The sequence below is a fragment of the Nematolebias whitei genome, chromosome 21, assembly GCF_014905685.2.
Source record: "Nematolebias whitei isolate Nwh7 chromosome 21, NemWhi1, whole genome shotgun sequence".
Taxonomy (NCBI): Eukaryota; Metazoa; Chordata; class Actinopteri; order Cyprinodontiformes; family Rivulidae; genus Nematolebias; species Nematolebias whitei.
In genome coordinates this window covers 16,949,881-16,969,676 of record NC_056518.1, presented here as the reverse complement: position 1 = coordinate 16,969,676, position 19,796 = coordinate 16,949,881, and the positions used below count along the sequence as shown (strand labels likewise).

Sequence of the window (19,796 nt, the reverse complement as noted above, 5' to 3'; positions counted from 1 at the left end):
ATTTTGTTATTATATTTTGTTGATAGTCTTTTGTTAAAAAATCTGGCATTTTCCCAACACATTTGACATTGTTTAGCAGACAAAATAAACAATTGCGAAGATCTTGTATCGTTTGGCATCTACAATGTATAAAATGTGAAAATTTTAAGGTCATTAAAGAAATGTGAGGGTGTAGGACGATTTATTTTCTCTCTCTCTCTCTCTCTCTCTTGGCTTTTGAGCCATTGGGATGCCATACTGCTGCACATAGATAACTATGCCGCTGCAGGGATAAAATTGGTTTGTGTTTGTTTGTTTTTTGTTTGCATGTTTTTTTGTGTTTGCGTGTGTTTTTTGTTTGTGTTTGCATTTGATTTTTTTTTTTTGTGTTTGCATTTTGTTTGTGTTTGCGTGTTTTTGAGTTTGCATCATACATGTGTTTGCTGCGCGTTTGCACCCGTCGGCCACCGTAAAATTGAGCTTTAAATGTGAACAGACGGGGATAAGGAGGGAATCATTTTTGTATTAAAAGTAAAACGTTGTTTTTATATTTACACAACACAAAATTACAACTACAGAATTTAGTGGGTGGAGGTTGTGAGGTTATAAGCATTTCGCCATCTGCCACTGCAGAAGCAGCAGCAGAAGTGTCAGTTCTCACATTGTACCACTTGGTGGCGGTAATGACCAAATTGTTGTTTGACACCTGCCAAGTTCCAAAGAAAACCTAAGAAGAAGAAGAATTATAACGAAGAAGAATCAGCCCGCCAATTTTCAAGGATATAAATAGTGATTCCTGAGCTTAAATATGGTTTTGAAAGAAATATAATTTACCCTGTAACGATTAATAAGACTTTGTTTCATAATGCAGTTTAACGGAAAAGGTAAACCGACTCAATATACTGCCGTTTTTGCCTTTTTATTGGCGTTTGTAGCTCTTAGTGCAAAGTTAGGATACGGGATCCAAAATGTTTTTAGCTTCAGTTATTCAGCGGATGTTTTAATTATTTTACCATTTTGCTTACAGGATTTGGGGAATCATCCCTTCTTGCTGCCAGGTAATATATCCATGTCTGCGTTCATGACTGCATTTTAGGTCCACGCAAACATCTCCCTAAAAGTGCAGATATTAATCGTTAAAACTAAACTAGCTGCCTCACACTATCTTGGACAAATAACAGGTTTAATCTGCATGATTCTTCACATTGTGAAGTTGTGCCTCTTCTCATTACCAGTTTGTGACTGAAAAGCCATTCATCATATCAATCATTAAAATTAATCATCCAATCATTTACTTGCACTTCTTCTTGCCATCTTGTTTTAATGAGTGCTCTTTTCTGGTATTACAGTGGTGACAGTGACTCCATTAAAGTTTTTGTCCGAGTGCGACCTCTGACCCAGGGTACGGGGCTGACCACAGATGGAGATCAGAATCTGTGTCTCTCCGTCACCTCGTCCAGCACCATTCGTCTGCTCTCAAAACCAGAACCACGAACCTTCACTTATGATCACGTAGCTGACATGGACACATCTCAGGTATTTGAACACTTGGTTACTGAGATACTGGTTTCATAACTAGATAACTATATTTAGTTGTTGTTTTTTAACAGTGTCTTATTGTGCATTCTTCTTCTTTCATTCAACAACAGGACTCTGTATTTAACAGTGTAGCCAAGAATATTGTTGAGTCCTGCATGAATGGATATAATGGCACTATATTTGCTTAGTAAGTGCTTTTATTTGTATCTGATATGAACAAAACCATTTACAGTTTTTGATACATAATGTAATGGATTCCTTTAACTCCTGCCTTTATTTCTGCAGTGGGCAAACAGGTTCAGGAAAAACATTTACCATGCTTGGTAAGATTTTAATGCTGCTATTTTATTCTATAAATTAAAAGAACAAATTTAAAAGACCAGTCAAAAATTTTCGTTCTCATTTTAGGACCGTCTGAGATGGATAACTTCACAGATGAACTGAGAGGGGTTATTCCACGAAGTTTTGAGTACCTGTTCTTTCTCATCAACAGAGAAGTGGAGAGGGTGAGCAATGATGTTTCATCGCTGTGAAGATGTTACACATCTACATTATTTGTTTTCTAAAATCTGCTTCTTTTCTTTGATAGTCTGGCAAGTCCAAGAGTTTCCTTTGCAAGTGTTCATTTATTGAGATATACAATGAACAAATATATGACCTCCTGGACACAGCTTCTGCCAGCCTTTTTCTTAGGGAAAACATCAAGAAAGGCGTGTTTGTTGAAGGAGCTGTAGAGAAGTTTGTAAACTCGGCAGCTGAGGCTTACAAGGTATGCATATCTGTTCTGAAATAACTTCTATAAGGTTAATGCCAAGTCTGACTAGTTAGAGTAGCTAATAGTAAATTATTAATGTGAGAAAAGCTTGTTGCTTTCCATTGCACTGTGATTAAATATTTAAATAAATATTGTAACCTTTGTAAGAAATATATATTTTACTGTAAATATTTTGCATTTGTAATCACCTAGGTGCTGTCTATGGGCTGGCGTAATCGGCGTGTGGCCTCCACCTCCATGAATCGTGAGTCTTCAAGATCTCATGCTGTGTTCACGATGACGTTGGAGTCCAAAGAGTTTGTCAATGAAGTGGTGAACATCCGAATGTCTCAGCTGAACCTGGTTGATCTGGCTGGATCTGAGCGACAGAAAGACACTCACACAGATGGATCAAGGCTCAAGGTAAAGTTTCATCCTGAATGCTCACATGCTGATACGTTGGTGGTGTTCTTTTCCCTGGTTTGTAACAGTTCACTGTTGGCTTGGCTTTTTTGCAGGAGGCCAGCAGTATCAATCGCTCCCTCATGTGTCTGGGTCAGGTAATCATGGCACTGGTGGACGTATCTAATGGGAAGCACCGCCACATCTGCTACCGAGATTCTAAACTCACCTTCTTGCTCAGGGTATGTATCTGCAGATGCAAAACATATTTTAGCATGGTTTAAATTGGAGATTTAATTTCAGCTGATTTGGAAATCAATGTGGAAACCAAATAATTGTGTCATCACTTGTGTCGAATCATTGACTTGCATTTAAAGTCTTTTCTTATTATTTCAGGACTCTCTTGGAGGAAATGCAAAAACTTACATTATAGCTAATGTCCATCCTGGTTCAAGATGTTTTGGAGAAACACTGTCCACATTGCACTTTGCTCAAAGAGCAAAGTTAATTAAAAATAAGGTATATTTTGTCAAATAATTTACCAGAACTTTTCAGATTAAATCTTGATTTATGTAATGAAACTATTATTTATTTCCTATGTAATTATGTTTTCTTTTAGGCTGTTATCAATGAGGACACACAGGGAAATGTGAAGCAGTTGCAGGCGGAGGTGAGAAAGCTGAAGGAGCAGCTTGCTCAGGCATTGGTCTCTCAGCGAGTGGACTTTGATAAAGACTCTGCACCAGGAGGACCTGAACCCCCCATGGGTAACTGTAAACATATTGTGAAACATGTTCATTTTTACCCATCCAATATCCTGTTTATCCACTTACACAAATATTTGTTGGTTATAATTCTCTTACCAGGTCAGTCCACTGAGCTTCAGGATGATGTTTCATATACAGCAAAGTTTATGGGCGCTGTTCGTCTGTGGAAGAAGCAAGAGGAGGAGAAGAAGGTGAGGAGATTTGAACTTAATATAGAAAATGATTTGATTTTAAGAAATAAAATGTACAGAAGCCACTTAACAGTTTTGTTTGTCTCCCCTCAGATGCTGCTTAAGAAGGTGGCTCAACTCGAGGAGGCCTGGACACAGAAAGACAAGTTCATCCACTCCAGCAGAATGATCATCCGGTTTCGAGAAGAACACATCTCTCGTCTTGAGAACAAGCTGAAGGCCGGACAAAGCTTCATGTCTGATATGGAGTCTCAGGCTTTAATTGATCAGCTGAAAAAAGAGATTAAGATCTTGAGTGATCAGGTAAAATATTGACATGTTTTTAAGCTTTTTAATCCACAGTTGAAAACTGTCTCTGCACAATATACTTCTACACTGTACGGCTGAGGTCCTATTGTTTCAATGCTATTACATCCAACAACCTTTTTTAACATTACTGTAAGAAGCTTTAATAATATCTTCAGTCCTGTATCATCTATAATTTCTCCCATCGTTGCAATCATTTGTTTTGTTGATCCATAACTTTTGTTTTGCTGTTTACCACCATTTTTCTTCTTCTGCCCTGTAAGGTTGATCATCATCCAAAGATGACTCGGTATGCAGCAGAGAATTACAGCCTCAGAGAAGAGAACCGTCTGTTACGGTCTCTTGAATCTGTGATGAAAGCTGAAGAAGTCTCCGCCCAAATTTCTGCTGAGCTGGAAGAGGCCTTTCAGAGGGCACTGGAATCAGAAAAACTCACAGGAAGTACGATAGTTATTATTGTCAAGTAATATAAAAACCCTGCTGTAAAACTAAATATCTCTTACATGCAGTTTCAGTGATCACATGTTGTTTCACAGGTTCCACGGCCTCTTCTGTCCTGGGAACAGAAGCAGGGTCTGCAGCCGCAATCGAAAAGCTGAACGCCAAACTGCTTCAGAAACAGTCAGACCTCACCGCTGCCCTCCAGGCCTTTGAGGAGTACAAAGACGTCACTAAGTAGGGGGATTAATCACAAAAGAGTTTTATTCTAAAACGAAACTCTTCCAGTGATTTCCTGAGAAAACTGATGAGCTGTTTAGAAAAAGACTTTTCAAATCCAAAATCTAGAAGTTGTTTTCCTTCATGAAATCTAAGAGTACATCTGAATTCACAAAAAGCTTATAATTTCTGTACTTCATTTGATCTTGCAAAAGTTCTGCGATGAAACGTTCGGCGCCTTTTTTTCAGTACGTTTTGCACATTTTGACGTGGTGCTTTGCGTTTTAGAAAACAGCTATCCCAGTTGGAGTCTGAGAAAAGATACCTCGAGAAGTCCAACAGGCATTTGGAAAAGATTTTGGAAGCCACCCATGCCTATAAAAAACAAGAAGTCTCTGAACTTAACAGAATTCATGTTGAAACTATAAAGGTGAGCACACTTTAAAATGTGTCCTTGCGTAACAGGCATGTATAACAATTGTAAAGATTATCAACATGAAAAGACAAAACTGTTTTATCATTAAAATGTATGTTATAGATTCTCACTACGCCTACAAAAGCGTACAACCTGCGGTCCCGCCTTGTGCCCCACGCCAGTCCAGAACACCTGAGTGAGAATTGCAATGACGGAGACAGCATCTGGTCTGAGCAGCCTCCAGCTAACATGAATGAGATGGCTTTGACAGAGGAGCTGTGCCAAGTGCAGGTGTAGTAACGTTGAGTATCCTTCTATGTGAAACAAATAAAGAGTTCTTGCAATAATTAAAGCACTTCCTCGTTAGGATCAAGTGAGTCGAGTACACGCACAGTTAAACGAAGAGGAGCTGAAGAACAGCAAGTTGTTGCAGCAAATTGCTAAACTTGAGGAGCAGATTACCATGTTGTCCCAAGAATCTGACCACAAGGATGAGGTATAACTCGCTTATTGAAGCCTAAATATTTTGAATGCTTATCTGTGCTGGTTACTAAGTGTTTACAACATATACAGCAACTTTCCACTGAAAGAGCCAGTAGAAATAAAGACCAGCTTGCCTTTCAAGAGTCTGTGAACAGTCTGCAAGAAAATCTCCTTTCTGAGCAGCAAGCTTCAGAAGGTTAGGTTCTGATCGTTTTACTTGGTGATTTTATTTTTACCCAAAGGTTGTTCTGTTTTTCCCCTTAATAACCATTGAGCTTTTGTCCTGTTTCAGTTCTAAGAACGGAGATCCGAGACCTACGCTTGTTGCTGCAGTCATCTGACAAAGAGCTGGCCTCTGTGAAAAACGAGCTAAGAGGCGGTGAGAGCGAACATCATCGAGAAATAAGCGAGCTCTCCAGCAGTCTGATCAGCACACGCCTCCAGCTCGATAAAGTCCAGTAAGCAGACGTTCAATGCAAAGTGTTCTGCTCTTGTATGTCTAATGAGTTTATGTGCTAAAATGAGCAAAATCCTTGTTCCAGGCTGGAGTGGGAGCAACTTCTGGAACAAAACCGAACTCTGCAGGATTCCTTCGACCAGCTGCAGGCAGAGGCAAAGTTTGAGGCAGATCAGGCAGGACAGCAACTGTGTGACAAGCAGCAGGAGATTGATCAGCTGAACGCAGAGGTCACGGTAAGGATAACATACAACTTTTGTTCTTGGTGACTCAACCGTCCTGGTATTTAGACTTGATTTTGTTTCTCGTTTTACTTTAGGATTTTAAAAGTGCTCTGCAAACTGAACAAGGGCACACAAGCAGCCTGATCTTCAAGTTACGAGAAAACCAAGAAAGCACATCAAAGTGAGCTTTGCACAGTTTAGATGATTTTTGCTTTAAAATGGTTTTTAGGATCATCAATCACTCTGGTGCTAACATGAGTTTCTTTCAGAGAGCTTATAGAGTCCATGGAGCAGAACTCACAACTCAGAAAACAAGTCTCAGACCTGAAGACGCAAAATCAACAGCAGGTCAGTCCAAAGAACAGTAGCTTGTAAATGGTGTAATATTAATCACAGCATTGTACTTCAACCTGGTGTTTCTGTTTTAAAGTCAACTCAAATTGCCGATCTTGAGCAGAATTTAACAGCTGCCACCAACAAACTCACAAGCTTGGAGCAGAATAATAATCAGGACAAAGTAAACTATATCTCAAATTGTTTCTTTAAATATGATCTCAGCATGTCTCCTGTGCGTCTGATACATCTGCTCCTCATTTGGCAGGACGTTCTTTTAGACCTAATGAGTCAAACCAAAGAGCTTCGTGCTGAGCTGAGCCAGAAAGATGAGACCATTATTTACCTGGATGGAGACATCAAAGACATCACAGTACTCCTATTCTTGTTTTTACCCTTTCTCAGTCGTTAATAACGTTGCTGTTGTTTTGAAGTGTACCTTTTCTCTCACACTACCACAGTGCACTGCATACTGCTCCATGCTTACAATTATTTTCAATATCTTTAAGGCTAAATACAATGCTGCTTGCCAGGAGAAGGAAAACATCCGTGAGCAAAACCATCAAATGCAGGCAGAAATCTGTGAACTTAAAGAAACTTTAGAGAGAAATGTGGCATCTAACAAGATTGAGGTAATGTACTGTGTATATTTGTGTGTTTATGTGGAGCGTTATACATTTAATGTTATGTTTGTTTATGTTTATTGCACCTAATGTTGTATTTACCTCAAAACATTTTCCCTGTTCATTTCTACTCATTGCATTTTAATGATATAATTGTTTTCTGTAGGTTGAGGTGTTGCAGGAGGAGATTGCATATGCAACTGATGAGGTTGAGAGACTCACCAAGGTCTTAGATGAGCAAAACTGCCTCCTGCAAGCATCTCAAGAGCAAGCAGCCCAGAAGGACGTTGCCATAAAGGACCTAGAGCAGAAGGTGAAAGTATATTTCACAATGTTATTGCAGAGAACACAGTTAGCCACAAAAATAGTGACAAAACTAAATAATGATAATAAAAAAGCATATTCATACCAGGTGAAAGAACAGCAAGAAGCGGTTGAGAAAATGGTCAGAAATGGAGGTGTCAACGCTGCTGAGCTGACTGTTACGCCTAAATCATTAAATCGGGTAATTCCTCCTTATATTTTTCCGTTGTGTTTAAAACTACCCAAAAATACGGAGTGTGTGATGTGTTTTACTGTCAGAATGTCTTTTTACTGCCCAGAAGCCAACATAAATAAAAGCCTTTACATATTTCTCTCATTTCCTCGGCCTTTAAGACGCCTTGTGGCCTGGGCAGCTTTAACAGAAACCTGAATGAGGTGTTTGAGAGCCAGGAGCAGGAGCTGGAGAACAGACGCTCCTCCATGATGACCATGGAGATCCTTCTAGTAGAGCTGAATGCTGAGAGGACTGCCAAGAATGAGGAAATTCAGAGGCTCAAGGTGTATAGTTGTGCGAACATATTTAATATACATCAGAATTGCATTTGAGGTGAGCTCCAACGTTATTCATCTCGTCCTTAGGCTGAGCTGACTGAGAAAGAGGTGGTCCGAATGGAAATCCAGGGTTTGCTCGACACATTTTACACCAAACAGAACCTGTTCAAACAGGCTGACAATAACAGGTAGGACCCCTTCATCTAGTCAGTCTGCCATCACCATCATCATATTAAATTGGTAAGCTGAATGTTATTGTCCTTTCCAGTGAGGACTTCAGTGAAGCAGTAAGTCAGACTTTGTTGAAAGAGCTGCAGGAGGAGAGAGCTGAGAAGGTTTGTATGTTTCTGCTGATCTTATTTACTCTCTTGAATGACTATTTAATTCACGCTTATCTATAAACAGAGCAAAACAACACAGAAGCTGTTCAATACTCAGAAAAGGTAAGTAAGCATCTGTAGAGTCGTTTTGTCAAGTGACCTTGTTTTTGTAGATTTATGTTGTTTCAAACTTGATGATGATAAGCAATCCTCTCTTTTTTTCCTTCCTGATTAGACTGCAGGAGCAGGAAACTACGTTGGCCAAGTCCCAGACCTGCGTTCAAGAGCTGACCACTGAGCTGAGGAACCGCTGCCTGGAGCTGAGAGAGCTGAACCAAAGGATTTTTGATGAGGAGAAACTACTCCAGGTGAGAGAGAGAGAGATGTTTCAGCTATGGATGATTTCCAACTTTTATACAGCAGACAGAGAAGGGGAAAATAACCACAAAGCACGATTAAAAATTAAAATGGAGACTCAACTTGAGTAATATTATAATTTTTCAGGAGAACGAGGTGCTCCGCAAGCAGAATATAAAACTTTCAGAGGAGAATGGAAAGCTTGTCGGACACAAGAACCACAAACAAAGGATTGAATACCTGGTTAAACTGAAAAAGGACAACACGAGACTTCATGAGGTAACATTTCTTAAAATTAAACAATGCATACTTTATGGTATTTGTAAATGCATCATTTTAGTTACATTTGTTCACTTCGTTTTGATTTCAAGGAAAACGAGAAGCTCCGAACAGAGATCAGCTTAATGCGAGACAGCAGTGTTTGCCAGCCGCTGGAGACAATATAAACCGCTCACTTGGAACTGAAATGGCTACTCATCCTTATACATATATTTTTTTACTTTGTATATGAAATAGTATTTGTTGTTATCTTTTTTCAATGTGCCTCAAAATTTCACTCATAAGTAAACTCATCACTTGTTAATGTCAGCAGTAATAGTTATTGTTCTTCGTTTTTGATAGAGAGCCAGAGAACTCCCAGACTGTGACAAGATCTATTTGTGTACTTCTTTTCCTTTAAAGGTACACTTGTACATCCCATCTCTTTGTTCTCAGGTTGCATAATGTTATTCTCATGGTGTACCGGTAGTTGATTTTGTCTGGTGCTGTAATGGTGTATTATTTCATTTGTGAACCTGATGGGTGTATTTTTATCTGTCCTTCTCCATCGAATGGAGATGCACAGCAAAGTGCTTTTTTGTGTACTGATAATTCTTTAAAAAAAATACTGTAATAAAAATATTTCTAGCTCGTATTGCAGTAAGTTTTATTTGTTTTTCATCTTGTGATCATGCCAAAAACTAGAACCCCGAAAAACATCAGAAATTGTCATTAGCTTTCAACACTATAAATATCCAATATTACTAACTTTATGCCTAGATATACAACAAAAGTGTAGATGTAGCAAAAACGTTTCCTTTAAATGTATCGTCAAATAAATATAGTATATATATTTATTTATTTATTTCTTCTTTCGGCTGCTCCCTTCGTCAGGGGTTGCCACAGCAAACTAAGTCGAATGAAGACATTGCAATTATTTTTACGTCTGATGTCCTTCCTGACAACCTCTGTGCCACCACTGCTATCCTCAAATAAATATATTAAGTCATTATTTTGAGAAAGAAGCTGTACATCTCGAGATGAGACCAGTAAGTTTGTCACTTCTAATGTGATGAAAATAAGCTAAGTGTGTTCTTTCTCAGCTTCCGTACACCATGTGGCGTTAGTAAAGAGCTCTATATTTTTAAATAAAATATCTGTCAGCTCTTATCTGGGGAAATATGTGAACGTCTATATCTTGAGCTAATTCTAACTGGCAGCCTTTACTTCCCATATATATGTATATCTAAAAAAAAAAACAACATAAAAATCCTCAAAAAATTACCGTATTGTATTTGCAGTTTTCGCTGTAACCACCAGAGGGCGCTGTTGATATCAACGTTCATTCGCCGCGAGACGCTGGGCGGCCTCGGGTCAAAGTCATGGATCAGGCCAGCACTTTCAACATAAAAAAATCTATCACTGCTGAACAAATTTCTAAGTGGTTTACCTCGGGGACCTCATTTGTCAGCATTAAACTTTCTGATGAGGTGGTTGAAAGAAAGAGTGATGGACCATCTTCGACAGAAACCAGGTAGGGGAAAGAAGGCTAACTAGTCCGTTAGCTTAATTTGGCTAACAACATGTGCTAGTTGAAGAGTTTCAGAAACGCTAGCAAGCGCTTCATTTTAATCTACACGATGGCGTAGGCAATCTAATCCATTTTGTGCGCTATTCATATTATTTAAAATTCACATAATAAAAATGGTATTTGGACATTTTTTACTCTTAAAGGAGGCGGGAAATAGTTTGCAAAAGTTGAAATACCTCCTTACCGATAGGTGGCGATCATGTCCACACAGACCTCTGTCAGTCATTGCGCATTTTATTTTTAAAAATTGTACCTTTATTTTACCTGGCGAACAGTTTCACATTAATCATGTAAGGCTGCGGTTGTGCCTGGTGGTAAAGTGCAATATCTGCCATCCCAGTGATGTATTTTACAGGGGTGCAAATAAAAACCTGTTGTAAAGTTAAGTTCTGTCATCCTGAATACAAATTGTTACATATGTAACCTGAACCATGTGATTTCAAAAGCTGTTTTTTGTGTGTGTCCTTTTGCAGATGCTTGTCTACAGAGACAATGTTACTGATCTTTAGTCAACATTTATCATAGGCTTTTATGTCTGAAATTTTTGCAATCATATTTCCTGATACATGCTCAATAATCCAGGTAGAAAAATCTAATTTGGACGAATTAATTTATTTTTTTTTAAAGACTTTGTCAGTCTTTTGGATTAAAGAAAAACGTTTCAACAAGTTAAAAAAAAGTTCACGCTCAATAATCCAACAATTTTCAGTCAGGTCATCTGGACGGATGACCTGACTGAAAATTGTTGGGTTTCAACAAGTTTTTAAGTTTTATTATAATTTTGTTAATCCGTCCAGAGTACCTGACTTTCTTAGATTTTTAATCAGATGTTCACAAGTAATTCAAAATGTTGCTTTGTTAACATGACAGCTTGAGTTGTCAGCGTTTATTTGATTACCGTTTTCTTTTTTCCACTGGCATCAAAAATCACAAGGTGATAGAAAATGTTCACACAACAACAAAAAAAAAATTAATTGCATTTATTTATTTAATAATTGATTATTATTATTTTTTTAAGTTTTTAAAGACACTACCACAACACAACAACCTTTCATATTTATTGTTTTAGAAGTTGGACACGTTAACAGTTTGGTCACACATTCTCTTTATTCAGGTTTGCCACATCTACATGAGACAATGCCTTTAGAAACATCTCATATTCTACAAATTTTACTTAAAGTTTGCCACGGGGACTACTTAACTCACCGTCTCCAACTGCCTTGAAAGACATGTGATTGTAATTGTTTATCTGTGTGCGTGGGTTTGTTTGACAGCAAAATATTTCATGAACCACTGGAGAGATTAAAATAAATCTCATTGAGTGTACCTCTACAACTACTAAATCGTTGGAGTTAGATGGTTGCCACAACCAATTAACCTTAGTCAACACAAAAATAACTAACTCTCACTGAGTGCCAACAAATCAGTCAACGTCTGTGTTTAAAACTTTGATGTGCATTCCTTCAAGGAGCAATAGATTTTATTTCAGTAAACATAGATTAAATAGAAAAAGCAAACACTCATTAGTATAATAATATATATTTTTTTTTTATTTGTTTGTTTTTGTTCAACCAACCCTTCCTTTACTATTTATTTATTTATTTATTTTATTCAGAAAGGTAATTTTCCATCACATTCATTGATTACAGCTTTAGTCATTTAAGGTCATATTAAAAGATGGAGGCAAAAAAAGTCCAAATGAATTATGTCCGTGTTGCCTTTCTAATGTTTTCTTTTATAGAACAATATTAAAAATAAAGAGTTGAACAAAGCTGGGTGTGTGTGTTTGTGCGTGTGTGTGTGTGTGTGTGTGTGTGCACCACATCAAACCCTAAGAACAGTAAGAATAAAGGATAGCATCACATAATTCACAAGTACAATCAAGTAAAGTCAGATCTAGTTGGTTTTACATACTCAGTCCATTTGGTCCAGATCTGGTAAAATTTTTCTTTTTTGACTATATATATTTTTTTAGTTCTATCCTAATATTTTCATGTTTTTGTCACAAGCATGTTTTAACTAAAATGATACATAAGAATTTGGTCTCCATGTTGATGGGCTACTTTATTTTTGTTTTATTTCCACTGAAACTCAAGATCACATATTAGAGTTGTGTCTTTAATAGTGTTGTATCATGGGTGTCTTTGGGTCCAAGAGGTCCTGGATAATAATATGGAAGAGCCCAGTCCCTGTTTGGTGTGAATGAACTGGAGTGCCTCATGGCCCAGTCCACATACCCAGAGACTGTTGGGATCTCTTCTCTTTTGGGATCTCCACAGTTGGGCACTGTGGGTGTGACAAAGCCCTGCTTCATTTTGTAACGACTAGTCCGAGCCTCCATTGGTTTGTGCTGCGCTGGAAGGGGCTCGTCTTCATTGTATTCTCTTTGGCTCAGGAAGTCCATCAGGACCTGCTTGAAGACAGCTGCCAGCTCCCAGGGCCGTGTGTTGTTAGTGGCAAGCATTTCACGAAACCTGCAAACAAAATTATGTTGTTTTACCATTTTAAGCCACTTTGTTGTGCCTTTATGTTACCTATCATCGAGGCTTAATTTGAGCCGGATCCGGGAACTGTTTTATTCTGACAGGGTGCTTTCCGGTAACCGTTTGCTTGGATCCGGTAACTCTCAGGCCCAATAATAATAAACGTATGAACAAATTTGACTACCATGACCAACTAAAACCTATATTGGATATGTTAACTGAAAATAATTACACAAACACTAATTTTGAGCTTTCTAATGTCATATCAGAGCTGACACTTCACATTTTCGCTTCTACTCTTAAAAAAATCTCTGCCCCTAAAAGTTCAGTCATGGGTAATTTTATTAAAAAACACAAAAATATAATTAAACGTTTTGCACTATAAGTTCCTGCCTTTTTGTGAACAATCTAATGTGTGACTCACTGCAGGGGTTATTTGAACTTTCACGATCTCGGCTCATAAAACGTTTTGTCGTGCTGTCAGAGTATTTGTGTCGGAGCGACCAGGACGCTTTTCTGAATTGAGCAGGAGGGGGATTGACAGAAACTTTTCTAAGCCAGTGACAAAGCACTAAATATTAGGCAGGTTTTTTAAGTGTTTCCAAAAACTTAGAGCATCGCTTGTTGTCTCATGGTGGGAGCAGGAGGAGGATGAGGAGGTGCACCTGACCGCGGTGTGGGATATACTAAATAACTAGTAAGGTATGAAATGAGCCTGAACTCAATTTACTTATAAATCACACATAAAGCGTTTAAAAGTAAATTATAAATATGAACTGGCTTCAGTTCAATTTTATCCTCTTTTTGGGGGGGGGCTCAAGCACCCCTAAATTTTAACTCGGCACCTCTGAAAAATAAACATCATTAGGATTGTATAAAGAAACAGTTCTCCAACTTTAGATTCACCAAAATATGGAATAAATGATTAGAGTCTTGAAACGGGCTAGTACAATCTGTTTGTTGTTGTTGTCGTTGTTGTTGTTGTTGCACGAGTCGCGCCACCTGTCAATCAATCCAATAGGCATTTCAGCAACTGACCAGTCAGCGACCTCAACGCAACGGTTTTGCATTACAAACGCTCTGCAGGCAGAGATTTCAATAATAATTGAGTTTTATTAATCTACTCTAGTAAACCTTTGTAAAATACACCAGAATGCATGAAATGGTGTCTACTTTATTCAAAATTCCCCCCCATCACCACCACCACCACCACCGGCATCGTTTGGTTTACAGATTAAGCCCTGTTTATCATAGAATGTAGTCCGTTGTTGCTGCTTGTCTCATAGTGTCAAAATGACACATCAGGGATAACGGCACATATTTATGAAAATGATACAAAAACGACCCGAACAGGAAGAAGCATGTAAAGAAGATGGATGGATGGATGGATGGATGGATGGAACGAACGAACGAAAGAATAATGACCCACATCTCAGCAAATGTTTTTCTTTAGTATAGTGGTTATGTAAGTGCACAGTAATGACCTGGAAGTGAGTGTTGTGGGTAATTGGTAAGTGGGTCAAAATGCTGCTCATCCATGCACTCTTCAGCCTGTTTTTCTTTCTGGTTAACAGCTGAGTGGAAACCCCAGCAGTCTGACTTTACTAAGCCCCTACAGGGTGTCTTTCACCTTCACATGTTGACACTCTGTCTGTGACTGTAACACATAATGGCTTTTATGCAGCTCCGCCGTACCCTTTAGGTCTTTTCTTGTTTGTTTGTTGTCGGGCCTAGTGTTGATGCAGTTGCAGATAGATATGGTTGACAGCATTCTAATGTGAAGAAGGAGAGAGGCTAAACACCTGGAGAGGACGACTGCTGTGTGCATAGGTGGAATTTGCGCACATAAAAACTCCAGCTGGTGTAGTTCTGATGAAGGGATGAGCTTTTGTAATCTGGGGTATTTCTGGAACCAGCGGAGACCCGAGGCACTGTGGGTCAGCCTGTGTTCCCGCTCCAGTTGTCTTGCCAGGCGTTCGCGTTCTTCAACATGCCACAGGAGCTCTGTGATCAGCGTGCGGCTGGACACGTCCCCTGAGCTGTTCAGACGCTGCGTATCATCCGGACTCTGCCCTCTCGTCTCAGGCGACCATTTCATCCAACTGAATAGAGGCATGGCACTTTCTGCAAAAAAGCCTAGAGAAAACTAAAACTAGAGAAATAAACTAAAGAAACGGAAAGAAAAAGAAAAATAAGTTCATTGTTTATCATAACGTTTTATTCCACAACTTTGTTCTTCAATACATATGCATACATTGCAGTTTACACTAGTGTTAAATTTGCTAATGAAACCATCATTATGATGTGCAAATCCATCCATCATCTTTACCCGCTTTTTCTGTTTTGTGTCGCTCGGGTCACTGGTGCCCATATCCAGCAATCACTGTGTGGGAGGCAGGGGACACCTTGGACAGGTCACAAATCCATCACAGGGACACATAGATACAAACAACCATTCACTCTCTCACTCACATCTAATCAACACAATTAAAAAGTATTTAATGGGAATTGGCAACAAAGGTTTGGATGAACCAGACAGAAAAGCTCATGAATGCATCTGCACGTTTCTTTCAACAAGTCTTTGCTCAAACTGAAACTGGGTCATACTTTTGACTTGAGAGAATTGTGAGTAGAATAACAAAATAATGCAATATCTCAGAGGTAGAATGAATTTGTCATTTTGTGCAGCACTTCAAGAACTCCTTTCGTAAGGTTGGAAAGATGCTTACTCCATCATCAGTGTGACTTTTGATTCCTGTTGGGTGTTTTTGATTTTAGCCACTTCAAATCTAACTTGCTAAACGGTGAATTACTGCAGCATGCAGGGTCAGAGGTCAACGTCTGTTAAATTTTACAATGAGATTAGACGACAGAGATTAAAGTGTCTGCTCCTCGAAAATGACAAGGATGTAAGAGTCAAACATAAAATGACTTGGAAAATTCAAAAGAAGAACATATACTTACTGGTTAAAAAAATGCACTGTTGACACTCGAGTTTTAGAAATTTGGCAAAGATGAACTTTTCACAAAGGGGATCCTCCGGCTCCTTGCTTCCATGGATCAGTTTTTGGAAATCTGATGCCGTTAACTTCCCCCTCTTGGTGTCAGACATGTGAATTTGGCAGCAATCTGTCCTAAGCTCAGCTGTTCCAAGTGTTTTGTCCTTTTTGTCTTGTCGTCTTGCTGCTGCGCTCATGTGGACTTTCTCCAGAAGAGTTAGTCACACACTGCTAACTGACTAAGCTGTCACCTTTGCTATCCTTTCACCCCACTGTCCTCAGTGCAGTGTGCAGCTTTGTTGTAAGGTCAGCTGCTTTTTGTAGCTTGCACAAAACAAGTGCATGAGAGAGAGAGAATGAGAGTGCATATGTGCTCGCAAGCCACGGGTGTGTTTTATTTGCGCTTCTCTTCACACTGTCTTTTAGAACGTTGTCTGACATTGCAGTAAAATTCTCCTTTTGGTCAGAGTGCAAGAGACACATGTGGCTGAAGATGCTCCTCAGGCCACAGCGCTGTAGGCCTGGTGGAGCGGAGAGTCAAATAATGATGAGCAAAATGTGAGCTGTGAGAAGCACTAAATTAGGCACTGATATTGTTATATTTCATCCTCGGAGTTGCAAGCTAATATTTTAATTATAGCATTAATTTTTCTCAGCACAGTTTTTTGAAAATGCAATGCGCTCTCGTGTCAGAAAACATGCATGTTTTTGTTCTGTTGATTAAAACTATATTTAGTTGTTTAGTGGTCACCCCACTTGATGATTTTATCATATTTAAAAATTGGTACCAAGTGTTAATATCAAAATAAAATTAAGAACTGATTTGTGCGTTGATGTATTGATTTAGACAAACGGAAATAATTTAAAATTTGTATGTTTTAATAATAATAATAATAATAAACTTTATTTCTATAGCACCTTCCAACAACGCCTTGCATTGACCAAGGTGCTTCACAAGACAAAACAAGATTAAAAACAGGACACAATAAATCAGTGCAGATTAAAAAACACAGCGAGAATAAAAGAAGGTAAAAGAGATAAAATAAAAAAATAAATACTAAACTACTAAAAGTTAATACATTAAAAGCCCTTTTAAATAAGTATGTTTTCAGTTTGGCTTTGAACAGAACCAGATCAGATCAGTTTTAATAAATACTGGTCTCTTAACCTTCCTTTATTTAGTACAATTGAAGTATAAATCACATGATGGGTGGATAGTGTGATTCATAGTTGTTTTGCAGTGCTAGATATATGTGGGAGAACCTGGAGCTTTAAAAAATATAGAAATGTTAAATTTCACAATGTTTTGAAACCTTGGTTTTTATAAATTCTTAGCATAACTTGTTCACTTACAGGACTTTTTGCCTGAAACAGCTTGTTGTGGACTGGTAGGGTACTGATGTTAAAATTTATTATATATTCATGCTAACGGATAATTTTTTTCTCCTCAGTCCATCGAAACCTCTTGAGGACAGTCTGCAGTCTGATGGCGCAACGTGTCCAAAACAAGAACCTTCAAAAAGTAACAATTATTTGCCTTTTTTACCCCTTTTCTTGTCAATTTTATTTGGTATGGAGCAGAAGTTTTACACCTCATCTTCCCTAACTGGTTTAATTGTATTCTTCTATTTTTAATTCTACATAGGCACTGGTCCGCCTGTCCTCACAAGTAATGAGTGTCCAAAATTGCCCATATGCAAAAACAGACAAGAAGTAAGATTTTACCTTTCATTTACTACAGCCACTCCACACAAGTCTGATTCCTCGTGTATGTTTGTTTCTTGAAGACTTCCTAACGTTATGTCCTCAAGACACTTTGTGCTCAGTTTATAGCACAAAGTTTTGTATGTTGTAGGACAATTGACTTTTTAATTTACCTGCTGTCATCTGCAGACTGTAAGCAAATGGTATGTTTCTGTGCTCGTGTGTGTATGTGTGCGGTAATGGTTGACATTATGAGCTGTACTTTTAATAAGTTTAATAAAAAGGTTGTGGGTTTTTGTGTGTGTTGTCTTCCAGCTGATTTCCCTCATAGAAAACAACTCTGCTGTCATCATTCAAGGAGCCACAGGCAGCGGCAAAACCACTCAGCTGCCGCAGTACATTTTGGACCATTACAATGAAAAAAATGCCTCATGCAACATTGTGGTCACCCAACCACGAAAAATTGGAGCCACCAGTATTGCTCGATGGGTTGCCACACAAAGGAAATGCACCCTGGGTAGTCTGGTTGGATATCAGGTTGGTACAACATTCAGAAATAATTTGATTTAGTTAAAAAGGCTTAACATGTACAGACATCCTGAGTCTTTTTGTCTTCATGTACAGTATAATAAAATAAGCCTTGTTTAGGATTCTTAAAGTTGTAGGTGCACAAGACGGCCATTTTTCCTTTTTTTTTCAGTTTTCATAGTAAATTAGGGTCAGTTTGGATAATTTGTCTGCATTATTTTGAGAAAAAAGAGCTGAAAGACCCAAACAAAAACAAAAGGCTAAATTACTGCCACCAGTATTCCTGTCATTTTCTACAGTTTTTACTTCACATTATCCAGTAGTTCATTTCACCAACCATTTGTCACGAGGCCCTTATCTGTAATTATTCATCCAACAGAATTTTGTCTTGCAAGTGAAAAACCACTTTAAGGTCTCAGTTCTAAAATGAAACTTTTCACCATCAGTGTGGACACGTTAGTTTTAACTTTGTAAAAGAATAAAGCTTCTGATTTTTAGGGAGATTTATAAGATATGTAGCTCAGGGATGAAGGTCAAGAACACTGAATACTTCAAATCAACTGTGATTAAAATGGAACAGAAAAAAACAGGAACATCAGTAAATATAAATGCATTGTAGTTAAACATCTAAAATTTGAGCACCACAACAGTCTACTACGTCGTCATCCACTTATTAGGCATGATTAACATTTAGTGCATCGTTTTCCATCTCTTAACATTATGCGTTCACAATCTTCTGACGGCTTTGTTGTTAGCTTCTTTAGCTGTGGTGTGCAGACTGAGCAGTGTCTTCATGAAAAGCTAATATTTCTTTGAAAAATCACAAGAACAAAAAGTAAAATTGACTAACAAGTTATGTCTGAGTGAGCTGCATAAAATCAACTCAGCATTATAGGGATTAGATCAAGGAAAAACACTTAAATCGGATGAAACATGATTAATGTCAACCAAAGAAAAGCAGTTAAGGACCGTGTGTGATTAGATGAAATTCAGTGGTGGATCTTAAATCTTTATTCAGATGGAAGTCGATGCCTTAACGTGCGTTTGTAGTGAGTTAAAGAAGAATAAATGTAGATTTTTGTTGTTATAGAGTCACGTCGGTTGAAGAGGGCAAACATTACCTCTACAGGAAAGACAATTTTAGGCACTTATTTTTTTAAGTTAAAATCAGGTTTAGTGATTTTAAAGTTCTTTAGGATGATTATGTTTTGGCCATTAAGTTGATCATTTCTAATTGTGTCACAGCTTTGATATATAAGAACACAAAGATGTGCTTTGCTTTTTAAAAAGTGAAATGAAGAGAATTAAACATGTTTCGTAAGTGTTATTCATTTTATTTTCTGATGGTTCTGTCTGTTCAGTTTATAAAAGAAGTGTGCTTTTCATTGGTTAATTACCTAAAAACTGAGTTCTTGTTTTTGAGGCTAATGGGCCTGTGTTGAGTTCTAAAGTAAAGAAAAGTTGTGAAAGTCTCAAACAGTGACCTTTTTCTTTATTCAAACCTTCAGATGGAACAAAAAATGGGCACATTCCACAGATTTATAGTATAACTATGGGTTAAATGTGCTTATGAATGCAACTCTTTATATATATATATATATATATATATA

General features: G+C 38.0%; 3 protein-coding genes across 3 annotated transcripts in view; 2 read left to right on the top strand and 1 right to left on the bottom strand.

Annotated features, from left to right (window-relative positions):
* The first annotated feature begins 844 nt into the window (after positions 1-844).
* kif15 (kinesin family member 15) lies at positions 845-9,244 on the top strand. Its single transcript, XM_037695351.1, has 35 exons — positions 845-863; positions 1,007-1,037; positions 1,329-1,515; positions 1,629-1,705; positions 1,804-1,841; positions 1,927-2,024; positions 2,108-2,287; positions 2,486-2,695; positions 2,791-2,916; positions 3,071-3,193; positions 3,294-3,441; positions 3,541-3,632; positions 3,726-3,935; positions 4,202-4,379; positions 4,475-4,613; positions 4,884-5,025; positions 5,134-5,301; positions 5,378-5,506; positions 5,584-5,689; positions 5,786-5,951; positions 6,036-6,186; positions 6,270-6,355; positions 6,444-6,522; positions 6,605-6,691; positions 6,776-6,880; positions 7,017-7,139; positions 7,297-7,443; positions 7,543-7,635; positions 7,788-7,952; positions 8,034-8,134; positions 8,215-8,281; positions 8,352-8,389; positions 8,502-8,634; positions 8,771-8,902; positions 8,995-9,244. The coding sequence occupies exons 1-35, from the start codon at positions 845-847 to the stop codon at positions 9,067-9,069; spliced, it is 4,149 nt and encodes a 1,382-aa protein (XP_037551279.1). The 3' UTR covers positions 9,070-9,244.
* Positions 9,245-10,263: 1,019 nt separating this feature from the next.
* The window catches only part of tdrd9 (tudor domain containing 9), a 22,030-nt gene continuing 12,497 nt past the window's right edge, over positions 10,264-19,796 (top strand). Inside the window, exons 1-4 of the mRNA XM_037695350.1 lie at positions 10,264-10,415; positions 17,406-17,476; positions 17,600-17,667; positions 17,974-18,195. Of these exons, the coding sequence (XP_037551278.1) occupies positions 10,264-10,415; positions 17,406-17,476; positions 17,600-17,667; positions 17,974-18,195 (513 nt within the window). The remainder of the gene's footprint in view (positions 10,416-17,405; positions 17,477-17,599; positions 17,668-17,973; positions 18,196-19,796) is intronic.
* rd3l (RD3 like) lies at positions 12,533-15,091 on the bottom strand. The gene is made up of 2 exons (XM_037694918.1): positions 14,758-15,091; positions 12,533-12,946 (listed from the first exon to the last, which is right to left on the bottom strand). Exons 1-2 carry the CDS (start codon positions 15,069-15,071, stop codon positions 12,577-12,579), a joined length of 684 nt encoding a protein of 227 aa, XP_037550846.1. The 5' UTR covers positions 15,072-15,091; the 3' UTR covers positions 12,533-12,576.

What these genes read in the sequence shown, in the direction of transcription:
- kif15 (XM_037695351.1), top strand. An exon ending in AGGACCTGAACCCCCCATGG is followed by an intron (nt 3,442 to 3,540) that starts GTAACTGTAAAC and finishes TTCTCTTACCAG; the next exon opens with GTCAGTCCACTGAGCTTCAG. An exon ending in CTCCAGCTCGATAAAGTCCA is followed by an intron (nt 5,952 to 6,035) that starts GTAAGCAGACGT and finishes TCCTTGTTCCAG; the next exon opens with GCTGGAGTGGGAGCAACTTC.
- rd3l (XM_037694918.1), bottom strand. Translation starts at nt 15,071, where the DNA reads ATGCCTCTATTCAGTTGGATGAAATGGTCGCCTGAGACGAGAGGGCAG. An exon ending in ACAGCAGTCGTCCTCTCCAG is followed by an intron (nt 12,947 to 14,757) that starts GTGTTTAGCCTC and finishes TTTTGTTTGCAG; the next exon opens with GTTTCGTGAAATGCTTGCCA.